The sequence below is a fragment of the Sinohyriopsis cumingii genome, chromosome 15 (genome assembly GCF_028554795.1).
Source record: "Sinohyriopsis cumingii isolate HCF-2022 chromosome 15, ASM2855479v2, whole genome shotgun sequence".
Lineage (NCBI taxonomy): Eukaryota > Metazoa > Mollusca > Bivalvia > Unionida > Unionidae > Sinohyriopsis > Sinohyriopsis cumingii.
The window spans coordinates 125,155,047-125,168,159 of NC_142975.1; the positions used below are offsets into that span (position 1 = coordinate 125,155,047).

At 35.4% G+C, this 13,113-nt stretch overlaps 1 protein-coding gene across 2 annotated transcripts in view; it reads left to right on the forward strand.

Moving 5' to 3' along the window:
* LOC149782690 (uncharacterized) overlaps positions 1 to 12,052 on the forward strand; it is a 58,914-nt gene extending 46,862 nt beyond the window's left edge. Inside the window, exons 8-12 of one of the 2 annotated variants that reach the window (XM_089934182.1) lie at positions 1,636 to 1,795; positions 7,217 to 7,401; positions 10,299 to 10,420; positions 11,167 to 11,236; positions 11,875 to 12,052. In XM_089934182.1, the coding sequence (XP_089790308.1) occupies positions 1,636 to 1,795; positions 7,217 to 7,401; positions 10,299 to 10,420; positions 11,167 to 11,236; positions 11,875 to 11,979 (642 nt within the window). In that variant the 3' untranslated portion in view covers positions 11,980 to 12,052. The remainder of the gene's footprint in view (positions 1 to 1,635; positions 1,796 to 7,216; positions 7,402 to 10,298; positions 10,421 to 11,166; positions 11,237 to 11,874) is intronic. The other variant, XM_089934183.1, reaches the window with a different exon arrangement.
* Positions 12,053 to 13,113: the final 1,061 nt, after the last annotated feature.

Sequence of the window (13,113 nt, forward strand, 5' to 3'; positions counted from 1 at the left end):
GACATTATTCAACTCGTTTCATAAATTCAATATTAAATCGTTACCCATTTGAGTCACTCTATTTATGCATTTGTATGTATTAAAATATCCTCTACCTGTACCCTATATGCATTTTTTCATGTCAGTTATTTGTTAATAGTTACAGCTGTTCGGATCATACTTAGAGTACCACGATCAGAGTACACCTCGCCACTGCTCTGTACCCTACACTGGCTATCCATTCGATCCAGAATCAAACACAAACTTTGTTCTCTGTGCTACGTTTCACTCGCGGACTCTAGTCCAACATACCTATCCGACCTCACCCATGTGTACACACCAGCAAGATACTTACGCTCCTCTTCTGACAATCGTATACTCATTATTCCCACTATGAAAACAAAGTCATATGGACAGCGTTCTTTTGCATACCAAGGCCCAGCAACGTGGAATGAATTGCCCACTGAACTCAGACACAAAGACACAGTGATCCCATTCAAGAGTGCTCTCAAAACTCACTTATTTCGACTGCAAGAACAAACTTAAATACCTAATAATGTTTCCTACCTTAAATATTCTCAGCATGTTTTTTATGTTTTCTAATTTCATGGTGTTTGTGTTTGTGATCATATCATTATATGTTGTTTTATCTTATAGTTGTTGTCTAATGTTGTAAAGCGCATAGAGCTTCTAAAGATTAGGCTCTATACAACGTCCTCATTATTATTATTATTATTATTATTAAAGAATAAACAATTACGTTAAGTTAAAAATTTAACCTATGACATCATCTTGTTTAGGTCCAGTTGTTGTTATCATTGATCACTTAGACTGAATTCAGTCAGTCTGATGAAGCAATTTAGCGAAACCGGTCACACATTCTACGTGTTGGTGTTGTTTATATATATATATATATATATATATATATATATATATATATATATATATATATATATATATATATATATATAATTGCTGTTAAAGTTGTAGCCATCTGTGAGTTGGTTTTCTATAACTCCTGCCCCAGCAGTCCCTTGGAGATGGTGAAAGGTTAGATATATATAATTGCAATTGCAATGAGATTTTAAAATATTTTCTAATTAATTAATTATATATGTAGTTATACCAGAAAGAAGCATCACTTATATTTTGGCATCTAGGTCATTGTCGATAGGGTGTTGGTGAGTATGGGATAAGCTCTGAGGGCTGTTCATGGCAGGCAGTGTATAACACGGGGGATTTGACATTCGTGCCATTGCAGTTACTCTAGTTTCTTTTCAAAATAAGAGAAATATCCTGACAAGATAAACATCGTGACAAAACATTACAGTTATGTTGCTTCTGTGATGAACATCTGTGAGAGGGGTGTTTGTATTAGCTACCGCTCTTGCGGTTTCAGGGTGTAAATCATGGGTAAGATATACAAACAATGCACTGTAGCGTTTTCAAATATGTTGTTAGCACTTTGCTTATGCAGTAAGTTCTGGAAAACAAATATGTAAACCATTTTTCATTATTATTCCTAGGCACTGTAAGGAATGAATTGGTGAACACAATTTTCTTTTGGTTGTGAACCATTGCCATTGCTCTACGTATTTGTTTTATTTTGCCAAACACTAATACAATTAGTTGTTTATGCATATCTGTTTATTTTAGATCAGAGATCGTCTTGTGGAACGTAAGTACAATGTGTGGTTGGACTTGGACTTTATGCACGTCTACATGCTGGAGGCCATGGCACAAGCAGTTGAGAAGGCTTTTGTTGTCCTAATGTGCTTTTCGGAAAAATACAAGCTCAGTCCGAACTGCAGATTAGGTGAGTCATGCTAGGATCTAGTAGGGATTGAGGTGCATGGTTGAAAACTTCCATCAAATGGATTAAAAAATCCAAACACTAATACAATTAGTTGTGTATGCATATCTGTTTATTTTAGATCAGAGATCGTCTTGTGGAACGTAAGTACAATGTGTGGTTGGACTTGGACTTTATGCAGATCTACATGCTGGAGGCCATGGCACAAGCAGTTGAGAAGGCTTTTGTTGTCCTAATGTGCTTTCGCAAAGATACAAGCTCAGTCCGAACTGCAGATTATGTGAACCATACTAGGATCTAGTAGGGATTGAGGCGCAAGGTTGAAAACTTCCATCAAATGGATTAAAAAATGGTTCTTTAGATCTCATAATTTTGTTTCTATATAAAACATGTTGAGTAGTTTCCAATATAAGCAATTCTCTGCGTTCTTCAACTATATAATCTATCATTTATTCTCTATATGTTTGCAGATAATTTCCTATATTCAATGTAATAGTCCAGTAACATCGTCATTAATAAAACAAAATGAAGGCTGGTTGCCCACACCATAATAAGCTATCATGTGTGTTTTCTATGCCGTTAATGTTCTGTAGCCAGTGTAATAATATAATAGTTCAGTAGTGTCCAGTACTGTCAAGCTCATTTCTTTATAAAGCAATGCTTGATCTACATCGTCTGTATATATATCGTTTTGATTCCAGTATTTATAATTGTCTATGAAATGGTAGAATTCAGTGCAAATACATGAAACTACGTGACAACAATCATACTACGTAGCTGGGTTGTATGGGTGCCACTCTGCAATAAATGCGAAGTATGCACATATGGATGTAGAATCAATTGACTATAGTCTTCGACAGATAATCTAGGATGAAGGGAAAGGCGATTAAGAAAACACAATTCAAGAAGTGGAGTTATCGAGATAAACACTGACGCAGATCTCAGTTATCAAATGACAGCCAGTCTACTCTCCTGACTATATGCAAATGAGATCAACACTGTCTCGATGCGGGGTGTTGTTGGGCATGTTCAGTTGATCCATTATGTCTTAAAACGCCAATGCATCATAAGCCGGGAACCAAATGGGAGACAAAGCTGGCTTCATGAGTATCATACTCTACAACGAGAATTTGATGGCATGAGGTCAATGCCGAAGGTAATTTTGCCTCTGATGTTGATTTATAGGACCACATATGTTTACTAAATAACCCTTGTTCCATGCTGATGTCAGATAACCAGGTCTCATAATGATCAGTCCGTCAATTATCGTGCTACACTGCACATAGGCCGCTACATTGATAGTTTGTGGCCACAGTCCATAGCTGATATGTCGGATCTAGTATGATCAAAAACCTACAACCAGTTGATACCATTTGCGGCTCAAATGAGGCTTGGCATCTCTACCGTTCAGTGTCATTACTATGCCATCAAAAATCAACATCGAATAGCGCTAGGATAGCCAATCAGACATACACCTATGGTTAAAGCTACGAAGATGTTTCAGTCCGTGATGTGTGGCACATGTTAGGACTGTGGATTGCTCACTAAACGACTTGTTGTATCCCAGCTAGAACTGATTTCTAGTATGGTTTACCAAACACTCTTGTCAAACTTCACCAACATCATTGAAGATTTCGCAAGAAGCATTAGCGCCACCATGCCTTTCAATAGACGATTAATTATGCACACAATCTCAATGATCTTTGCACTATTTTGGATCTGATATTGATGGCACATTTCGAGCAACTGCTCGTCGCATGTGGAAAACTGTTCCATGCATGGCCTGTATATTGATCAGTGACGCACAAGACAACGATGGCCAATTTATGAAAACATTAGTCAATTTACTGTACGCGGAAGGAAATATTTTGCTGTCTGCTTAAACCTTCGAAAAGGAAATCACATAGGCAAACTTAGATCGCACCCATTGTCCCCCAATCTATTCTATAATGACTATAATGACCACATGGAAACAGCACGCAAACATACCACCAGTGAGATCAATTTGCATCAGACCCAACATCAAAGACCTCACCTATGTTTCAGAATAGAGATCAGAGGAACTGAAAGGACATCCCCAATAGTACTCTAAGCAAGAAAGAAATCCTACTATTGTACAAGTATGGACAAAAAGCATAGAAGGAATCATTTTCACTTTAGTTTCTCCACGCACTAGCCGCCTTCTAGAACCAAATGATGTTATTCTCATGTTGCCCCTGTCAGATATCTTGGTGGGGGCAAGGCACAACCATTTTGCTAAGGAATGGGAAAGACTTTGCCTCAGTGGTAGATGGATCCTGACAATCATTTCGCCTGGCCTCCAAATCACGTTTAGTGTTCCTACCCAATTGTCCGAGAGGCCTTCGGCTATACTTGTTTTGAAAGATCCCATCCGAGATCTTGCAACATGGAATAAACAATCTTCGAAAGGTGGTAGATATTGTTCAAAACATGAAATCACATGGCTTTTATTTCAGCTGTTTTAAGTACTAAGTCCTAATGTACACTTTGACCAGACATAGACCTCAGCTCTTTCTAAACCGTTTCAAAACGGTACCAGGTTTCATAATGGAGACATCAAGACTGGTTCTTATTGCCGTTCAGGAGTGAAATGTTTCGCAAAGAATTTAGATCTAGAAGATGTGTACCCAAATTTTCAATTTACATGTCCTTCGTGAAATTTCTCTGATTTGTTTTCAGAGATTCAGTTCAGAGCACTCCCGTTTTGGACTCATCACCAGTTCCTAGGTCTTCACAAGAACTGTGGACATAATAGGGGTCTCCATCCATGATCATCATCACGTTCATAACATGCAGCTATTGGATACACTAAAAACGCAAGATGAGATATATTTTGAGTAAAGACATGTCTTCCCTTATTTCTCTCCCTCTAGGTCTTCTACCAACTCCTTATGAACAACGAGAAATTTGATAGAATCCCTTTTCACGAACATTGGTATGGAGTTCAAATTGCATCGCAACAGAGCCAAGAGCCTCCTGCACGAGTCTACTCTGAAAATCATTTTATTAGTGTCTTCAGTTCTTGCAATGAATCACGTCTCAGCTGGAGAACTCCTTCGCGTACTTGATCTTCTCAGTGCGGCAGTTTATCTCTTCATTCTGGGTCGCCTGTTCAATACAGAATTGCGAATAATACTGTTAATCCGACGGCAACTGAAATTTTACCCATCGGAACAAAAGGTTCTAGTTTCTACTTATATAAGGTAACATCTCAGCAAATGGCAGAGATTCACTTGGCTGACCACAGGTGCTCCCATATGGTTCTATCCTCTAAGAGTTAGAAAGTTATATAGATGCAAGCACAGTGGGCTAGGGTGCTCACCTTCTGATGTCTGTTCAAGATGTCAGCGTGAGTATTGTCCACTCAGGTTCGACTACTTCACATCAGTATCTTAGAGATGAAGGTCATAGTGAATCATTTGGTCACTCCACTGGCAAATTTTCTCTCAACGCAAGGGGTGGACTAAATCCCAGGCCTCTGATTTCTATTTTAGGATTTTCTAAGGTAGCGTTATCATCAATAATTTTACCATGTTTAAGTCAGTCACATTCTGGACAGAATAAATGTATTAGTGTACTTGCTGTCCCTAAGTAATCTGTTATTCCAAGCTGAATTGTTGTTTCATCCGTCTGCATCCAGTTAAATTGGCACCTTCTCTGGTTGGCCACTGGCCGATCTGCTTGTGACAAGCTGCAATACAAAACTTCCAGACTTTCTCTCTCCAGACCCTGATCCAAATGCCTGCACTGTGAAAATCATTTTCATGGATTGGAACGATTTGAAGGCCTCTGCTTCACCGTCAGCATTTCTAATCATAAAGATCTTGCAAAGGGCGAAGTACTTGGAATGACATCTTATCTTATTGCTCTCCAACATTAGAAAACTCGTTAATAAACGACTTGTTAAATATGGCAGCGTAAATTCCAAAGTAAGTCATGAGGATTCCTTACTCATCTGGTCAGTTTCAGGAGTGTTATATCAATCACTATCTGTTGAACCTGCATGTCTAGATCTAACAAATCATCTGGAGCAAACATTTATCAGAACAAGTTGTGGAGATAATTAGTGGGGCGGAAAGGTCGCTTATTTTGAAGGATTATGAGTAAAGTAAGGAAATTTCTCACAATGGTGCTAGCGAGGACACAATCTTCTTCATCATTACAACAACAACAATTTCTTAACTGTTTCTTACGCCTTTTTGAGGTGAAGAAGCTGGCATCCATCATGATTCAAGGGTAACATTCCAATATATCCGACTCGTTATATCACTACAGGAAGAGAGTTTACTGGACAAATCACAGCCTCTCGCATTAGACCAGCTTTCTACTCATCCTAGCTACTTTAGGCTGCACCAGCAAATTACATGCATTATCAGTCAACCCAAACTATCTACATTTCGTCGGGTTGGATTGAATCTCACTAACGATGGCGTAACCTTCATTGCCAAGAACAGTCTGCTGTTCATGGGCAATTAGTCTCTTGTGTTGGGGCTTATTTCCACATTGGACTCTTTACCTCGGGGTTGTCTGCCTTTACCTCAGGGCTTTGCAGTGGTAAATATAACGGACCCCACCAGTACAAAGACAGAGAGAGAGAGAGAGAGAGATATTACCTTTGATATCTTTCATCCCAAAAGACTCGGTTTGACCTAATGAGACCAGTAGCTACTATGCAACATGCTACATTTCCAAGTTGTTCGATAATTTCTTTGGATTCGCAGAGGAATTTTTATCCTACAGCCGCATCTAGATATATAAAATGAATGCTCTAGCCGGGTTATATAAAAGACTTAGAAGCTTAGAGAACTGGAGATGGCCTTTGTCTGGGGTAATTGGAGGTAACTCATTCATCCTATCAGCTATTAGCCTCAGGTATTATGATTGTGTAATATATTTGAAGAAGGAACCAGATATGGGAGTAAAATGTGCTTCATCAATAACATTTACGCGGTCATTAAATGGATACAACCTCCTAACCTTCCTGCAGTCACATGCTATTGAGGTACTGTGCATTCCGCTCCAGGAGCAATTGAACCATATAAATGGTTGGTTCCTATCCCTACTTATTAGAGGAGATTGTTCAGTTGGACTACCAGTATGCTGGAAGAAAGCTTGTATAGCAACATGTTAGCTTTGAAAGGCTGGATTTGCGATGCAGTGGCTATACTCCTAAAGTGTTCTGATCAGGCAAGTACTATTGAATATAAATAATAAATGTTTAATAGCTTTCACATTGAAGACAATCTTATTGCATTTGTAACCTTTCTGAAACTAACACAAAGATAAATCTCATGAAAGTGATTTACTGTTAATGTAACCATAATGAATGTTTCCTTGAAATCAAGTCCCCAAGCACTAGAGAAGACCTCTGTACAACATATATTTTCAACTCTCTTGTCACAGAGGCAGAGTATGCATTTCAACAGAAGAAGGAGATTATTCCATTAAAAATGCAGAATGGATACAGTCCAGATGGCTGGTTGGGAATTCTTCTCGGTTCAAAACTCTACTATGAATTCTCTGGAACACACAATTTTGATGACATATTTGAGAAACTTTATAACGCCATAGAACAATTACCAGGCAATGTAAGTTTTGCTTTTAAGTTTGTATGTAACGTTGTTAGGATATAAGGATGGTGGCAGTGGGGTGGAAAATGATCCTTGGAGAATAATCTTTAAAACCAATTGTAAATGATACAGGGGCAATTTGTTGAAATGTGATTTAGGTTAAGGCTTAGAAATTACAGCTGTTATCTCTGCTTGACAAGAGACCATAATATTATGGTATTGCTGCCTTATGTATATGGCAAAATTGTAATATTTTGTTATTTAAATAGTAAAAATATATTTTTCGCCTACGTACCAAATACACAGGATAAATGAAATTTTATAAACATATATCACGTGGAACTTTTGGATCTAATGTTTGTTCTCCTTTAATGGATAAATTATCATTAGATATGGTCAAGGAAGTCAACAATCTGAGTTGGAATATTACTTGGGTTTGAGAAATCAAATATTTAAAAGGTCAAGGACATTGTGGGCCACATATGAGTGTCTGGACAGCAATTTATGTTTAGATTGTCGTCATACGTGTCCTAAAAGGTCACTGTGTTTGTGTATTTTCATTATTTATAACGGATCTAAAGACTCAAGGTCATGGGGATAATTATAGAAAGGCTGTGGTAAATCATTAAAATCTTTAGGAATTACATTATATCTGTATGATCCGTTTCCATGGATAAATTGTCATCTGGTTTCTGTGATATTTGTTTGAAGGTTGGATTCATAAGAGTCACAATGTGTATACATTCTTCTGTTAATCCCTCTGTTGGTCACATATGTTGGTAAAAGTTTATGTTTTTGGTGTTAACTCACTTAGCTATAATGCCAAATGAATGTATGTTATGTGAGCAGTTTAAAAGAATGTATCCTAAGGGGGGCTTTCACGCTTATGCAAAGAATTCTGATCAACAATCAAATAAAGACAATATCAGTAATAATATGAACGCCTTTAAATGACTTTTCAAAGCTCCGGAACATAATTTAACCAAACTATGGCAGAAAGCAATTTGGTATGAAGGGTATTAAACATTATACAAATATTTTCAGTCCACCATCAGATATGACGATCATTACTAAAATAAAAATCCTTCCAATAAATTCCAAAAATTCATAGTGAAATCAGAAAGGATTTGGCTGATTAATTTTTGAAAGAAGTGCTTCAGCTTTTTATAAATGATGCTGATCCACCATCAAATATGGTCACTATTGCTACAAAGAGTAAAACCTTTAGACGACTTCACACAAACTGCTTAACGGAAAGATCAACCAATGTTGTCAAGGAGTAATGAGTTTTCAAATTTGCGCAAATGTTATGTATATCTACTTTTGCAACTCCTGGTACATGATTTGATTTATAATGTTTGTAATTTGTATACACGGCTGTAAATTGTACGGACTATCTATAGTTGGATTTTTTATGTACATGAGCTTTGTTTTAAAATTGCATGGGATCTTTAAATAGATGCTTACGTATATACCGACAGTTACTAATAATAGAATTATTAGTAAATAAGTTTACGAGATTTGTCCGTCTTCTCATTGGAGAGATCGGTTAGGTGGTATCGTTGAAGTTAGTTAATTTCTCAATGGCTGCATGGCTTTGGACGATTCTAGAATAATTACATAGTTTCTCATTCTCACATAAATAGATATTTCGAAACAATTCATGAGTTGTATAATCTGTCACATGGGGCTATTTTGCGAAATATAGTCGTAATAAAAGTGTATATAAGGAGAGACGTGAGCAATCGTGTTTCGGTTTCCTTTTGGAGTCATTCCTAGTTCTTGTGTTTCTGTTGTAGCATCATGTCTGTAGACGTATTTTATATTGTACTTAGATATTATTTGAGGGGAAAAAACATTTGTTTGGAATGTTCAGAGGAAATATAGAGTGCTGATGTGTGGACTATAAAATTATTCTGGAACTACTGTGAATTATTCAAAGTCGCTTTGGACAACGTAATTTTGAAACGTCACGATTCTCGGCAGACCAGTACATTTCAGGTTCTGAAGTTTATACAAAACTTTCCTTCTTTTTCACCTTAATATAACTCTTTCAGGATTATTTTTTTATTCACTTCCTCTCACATTTTCATTTATAACTTTGATAAATTATTTCTTCTGTTTTACAACGCATATTGGTTTTGCTTCTTTCTGTTATTTAGTTTAATACTACATCCTGTGAGACGACACACTTTATGTGTATTTGATTACGGGACTTTATGCGTATGTACCACATGAGAGAGCTCTGGATTTTTTGAAGGAATGTGTTTTGGATACCAAACTTTGGTCATACATTTTAAGGATTTGTATATGTTTACCTTGTTATTATTTTAAGTTATATATTTCATCTTGTAGATATATCTTGTGTTGTAATATTTCATATTTAAATTTATTTGGAAGTGGCTCTCGTCCTAAAGTTTGCACGAATCTCTTCATTTTGACATTATTTCGATTTGTACTTTTAATTGGAACCATAAAGGTTCTGTCATATACTAATATCTATTTCATTTATCAGCCTCTATCTCCATTTCATGCAGAATTGTAATGATACATTTCTAAACCTGGACCACTATTTCACAGCTTTTATACTTTGTTGACTTTATCACAGACAACACTTAAGTGTTATTTTCTTTCAGACTTTCTCACATAAAAATTTATATTGATGCATTTTAACAATTTATACATTGCTATATCACAGGTATGTCAGTGTGTTGAACTGACATAATTGATTCATATACCTAGAAGCTTTTAATTGTCAAGTAACAATGACTAAATCAACAACTGTCAAGTAATGCTACGGATTTATTTAGGATTTAAAGTTTATTTATCAGAAGATAGTTCACTAATTAGATTTACAGTATTAATGTTTTTTTGTTTTAAAATATTGCCATAACAAATCATCCCTTTTCCTAAAGCCTAAATCACCAGGGAAACCATTAAGACGACTATCCTCGCAGGAGTCAAGTTCTACTCATACTGTTGAGCAGTGGACTATGGATCAAGTTAATCAATGGCTGAGGGAAAGCAAACTTGATCCGTAAGTACAGATTCTACACTTTTTATTATTTTTGTTTTTATTACCACATTACTTTCAAGAAAATTGCATAAAATCGAGAACTTCACGGAGAAGCAATAACTTTACATAGGCCTTGAGAGAGTTTGTTAGCTTATTTCATACATTAACTTCAAACAGCGATTTTGTTTCAAGAAAGTGCTTAATTAGGATAAATTTAAAGAAGAATGTATATTGCAATAGACGGAATCTTTATATAATTTAAAGAACTGCAAACACGATTATAGTAAATTTAGCCCACTTATGCTCAAACACATTTTCAATAGATCAGAAGTGCTGGAAATCTGAGAAGCAAGGAAACTTGCACTAATTAAACAAAGTACACATTTATTGCATATCAGTTTATTGTCTCTTGAGTTTAAAATTCAAATAATATAACCATTAACTTCGTATGATGACAAAATAAAATTGCTTTTTTATATTGGTTCATTTTCAGGAGCATAAATGTTGACAATAAAAGTAGATACAAATATTCTTCTATAATAAAGTTGTTTTAACGTAGAGGATTTCAGAAATGTTTATTGATAGGATATTTGACAACTGATTGAATGCACTTGGAGGTATTCCTGTCTCAACGCTCTTTTACATTGCAAAGCACGTGGCTATGAGTCTACCAGTTCAAACAAACAAAACGTAACCTAAAATCCAACATGCTCAGAAAATCACGTAATCACATATACATTTATGTTTATTGAAACTATGTTACACAGAACCAGGCTGATTAAACTAAAGAGCTTGACTGGTGATGAGCTGTTGTTCCTGAAGGCATTGTCAACTAAGGTAAATATTTATGCAATCAGAAATGCTGCTGTAGTGGTATGGAATATCAACATGACCTTATTTGTAAATTAAATTATTGTTTAAGGTATAGAACAGACAGCTGCTATCCCCTAATGTGGTGTGTATGTACTAAAAATTGGTACCATTAAATTATCAAAATTTACAAATAAGGAAATGTCACATTAGATTCGTATCTTGTATCTCCAATAATTCAGACATTGTGAAACTCACCTCAACATTTTAATTTTCACAAAGATTTTAGTTTATTGATATTAGCGTGCGAATATATGCACCAGTTTTAAAACGCTCAACAATGATTGACAATTATGCAAGCAAAAGCAAAATTATACAAAAATATATATATATATATATATATATATATATATATATATATATATATATATATATATATATATATATATATGAGCGATTGTAGACTAGTTAAATGTGTAATTACTATTGCATAATAGCATGGACTGTAGTACAGCCCTTTCTTCATAACACAGTTGCACAAACTTTTCATATGCAAGGCATAGCGCTATTTACAGTGCGTGTATTACATCCTCGTGTTGTCATTTTCTGCTAATGTTTCATATTACATTTGTCAAATGTAATACGCTGCTGTTTTGTACTTGCAGGCCCCTGAGTTTTTCTTCCGTTGCCTTGACAGCAAGCTGGGTCTGGATAGTTTGAGGGATATCATGAACTTTAGTAAAGCACTAGAGCGCCTGGCAATCGAATAATTGGCTAGAATACATGCTTTGCGTCACACTCAGTGTCATGTTTAATTTCATGTATAAACCGTTGAGTAGAGAAGGGCTGTTTGCGTCATATTTTGATCATATGATATAATGTTCATTGGAGGATTTTTGCCTTTGTGAACCATAGAAGTTACATTCAAATTATTACACTTCAAATAAAATCAATTCATAATACAATCAGAACAAAAAAGAAAAGAAAGTCTAGCAAGCACTGTATACCAATCTATCATCTTTCTTCTGGGAGATTTAGCGTATCATGATAGCCAAGTATAAACTCAAAAGAAGCATAAAGTTGTAAAGGAGAAAATAGAAACAGAAACGATGTGTGAGATATATGTAATAACAAAAATATTTTTTGTATTATCTAAAGTTGGTGATTGATATATATATATATATATATATATATATATATATATATATATATATATATATATATACACTTGCGTTTTCATCATTTTCTTTTAGTTGTTTTTTAGTATGCCTTGCAGATATGTCTATGTATTTCTAAGTTTCGTGTATTTTAACTGCTACACGTTTATAAACATTATCATTGGTATTTTTCACCTAGACCGTTTTCTGTGATCTTTATTCTGCAAGGAAGACTTGGTCTCATTTCAAGGGGAGACTGAATGGTAATATTGCATTCATTTGTTGTTGAAAATGGTACAATTCATAAGGAGCTCTGCATTGTGTCTCTATGCCATACTAACCCAAGGTTACTAATTTGTTCTTGTTCCTGATTTTTCTGATAAAGGTAACGTCAAAGAAACATTTCCTCTAAGAAACAATTAGAAGCAGAATATTTTTTTCCCATTCCCATTCCATTATTAGGCTCTTATGTGCTGTAGAAACTCTTTTACATTGTATAGACAAAGCGAACATGTTGATTTGATTCAACACTTACTCAAGAACTAGTATGAATATTTTCATTTTACTTGACATACTTCTGATATTTCAGTATTCCTCAGTTTTGTGTTCGTATCAGTTGTTTGCCACTCAATAATGAAAACATTACAGTGTGTAAAACTAAATCGTATTAGTTGTTTGCCGCTCTATAATGAAATCATTACAAAGTGTGCAAAACTAAAGCATCATGTTTCGTTCCAATGTAGAGCT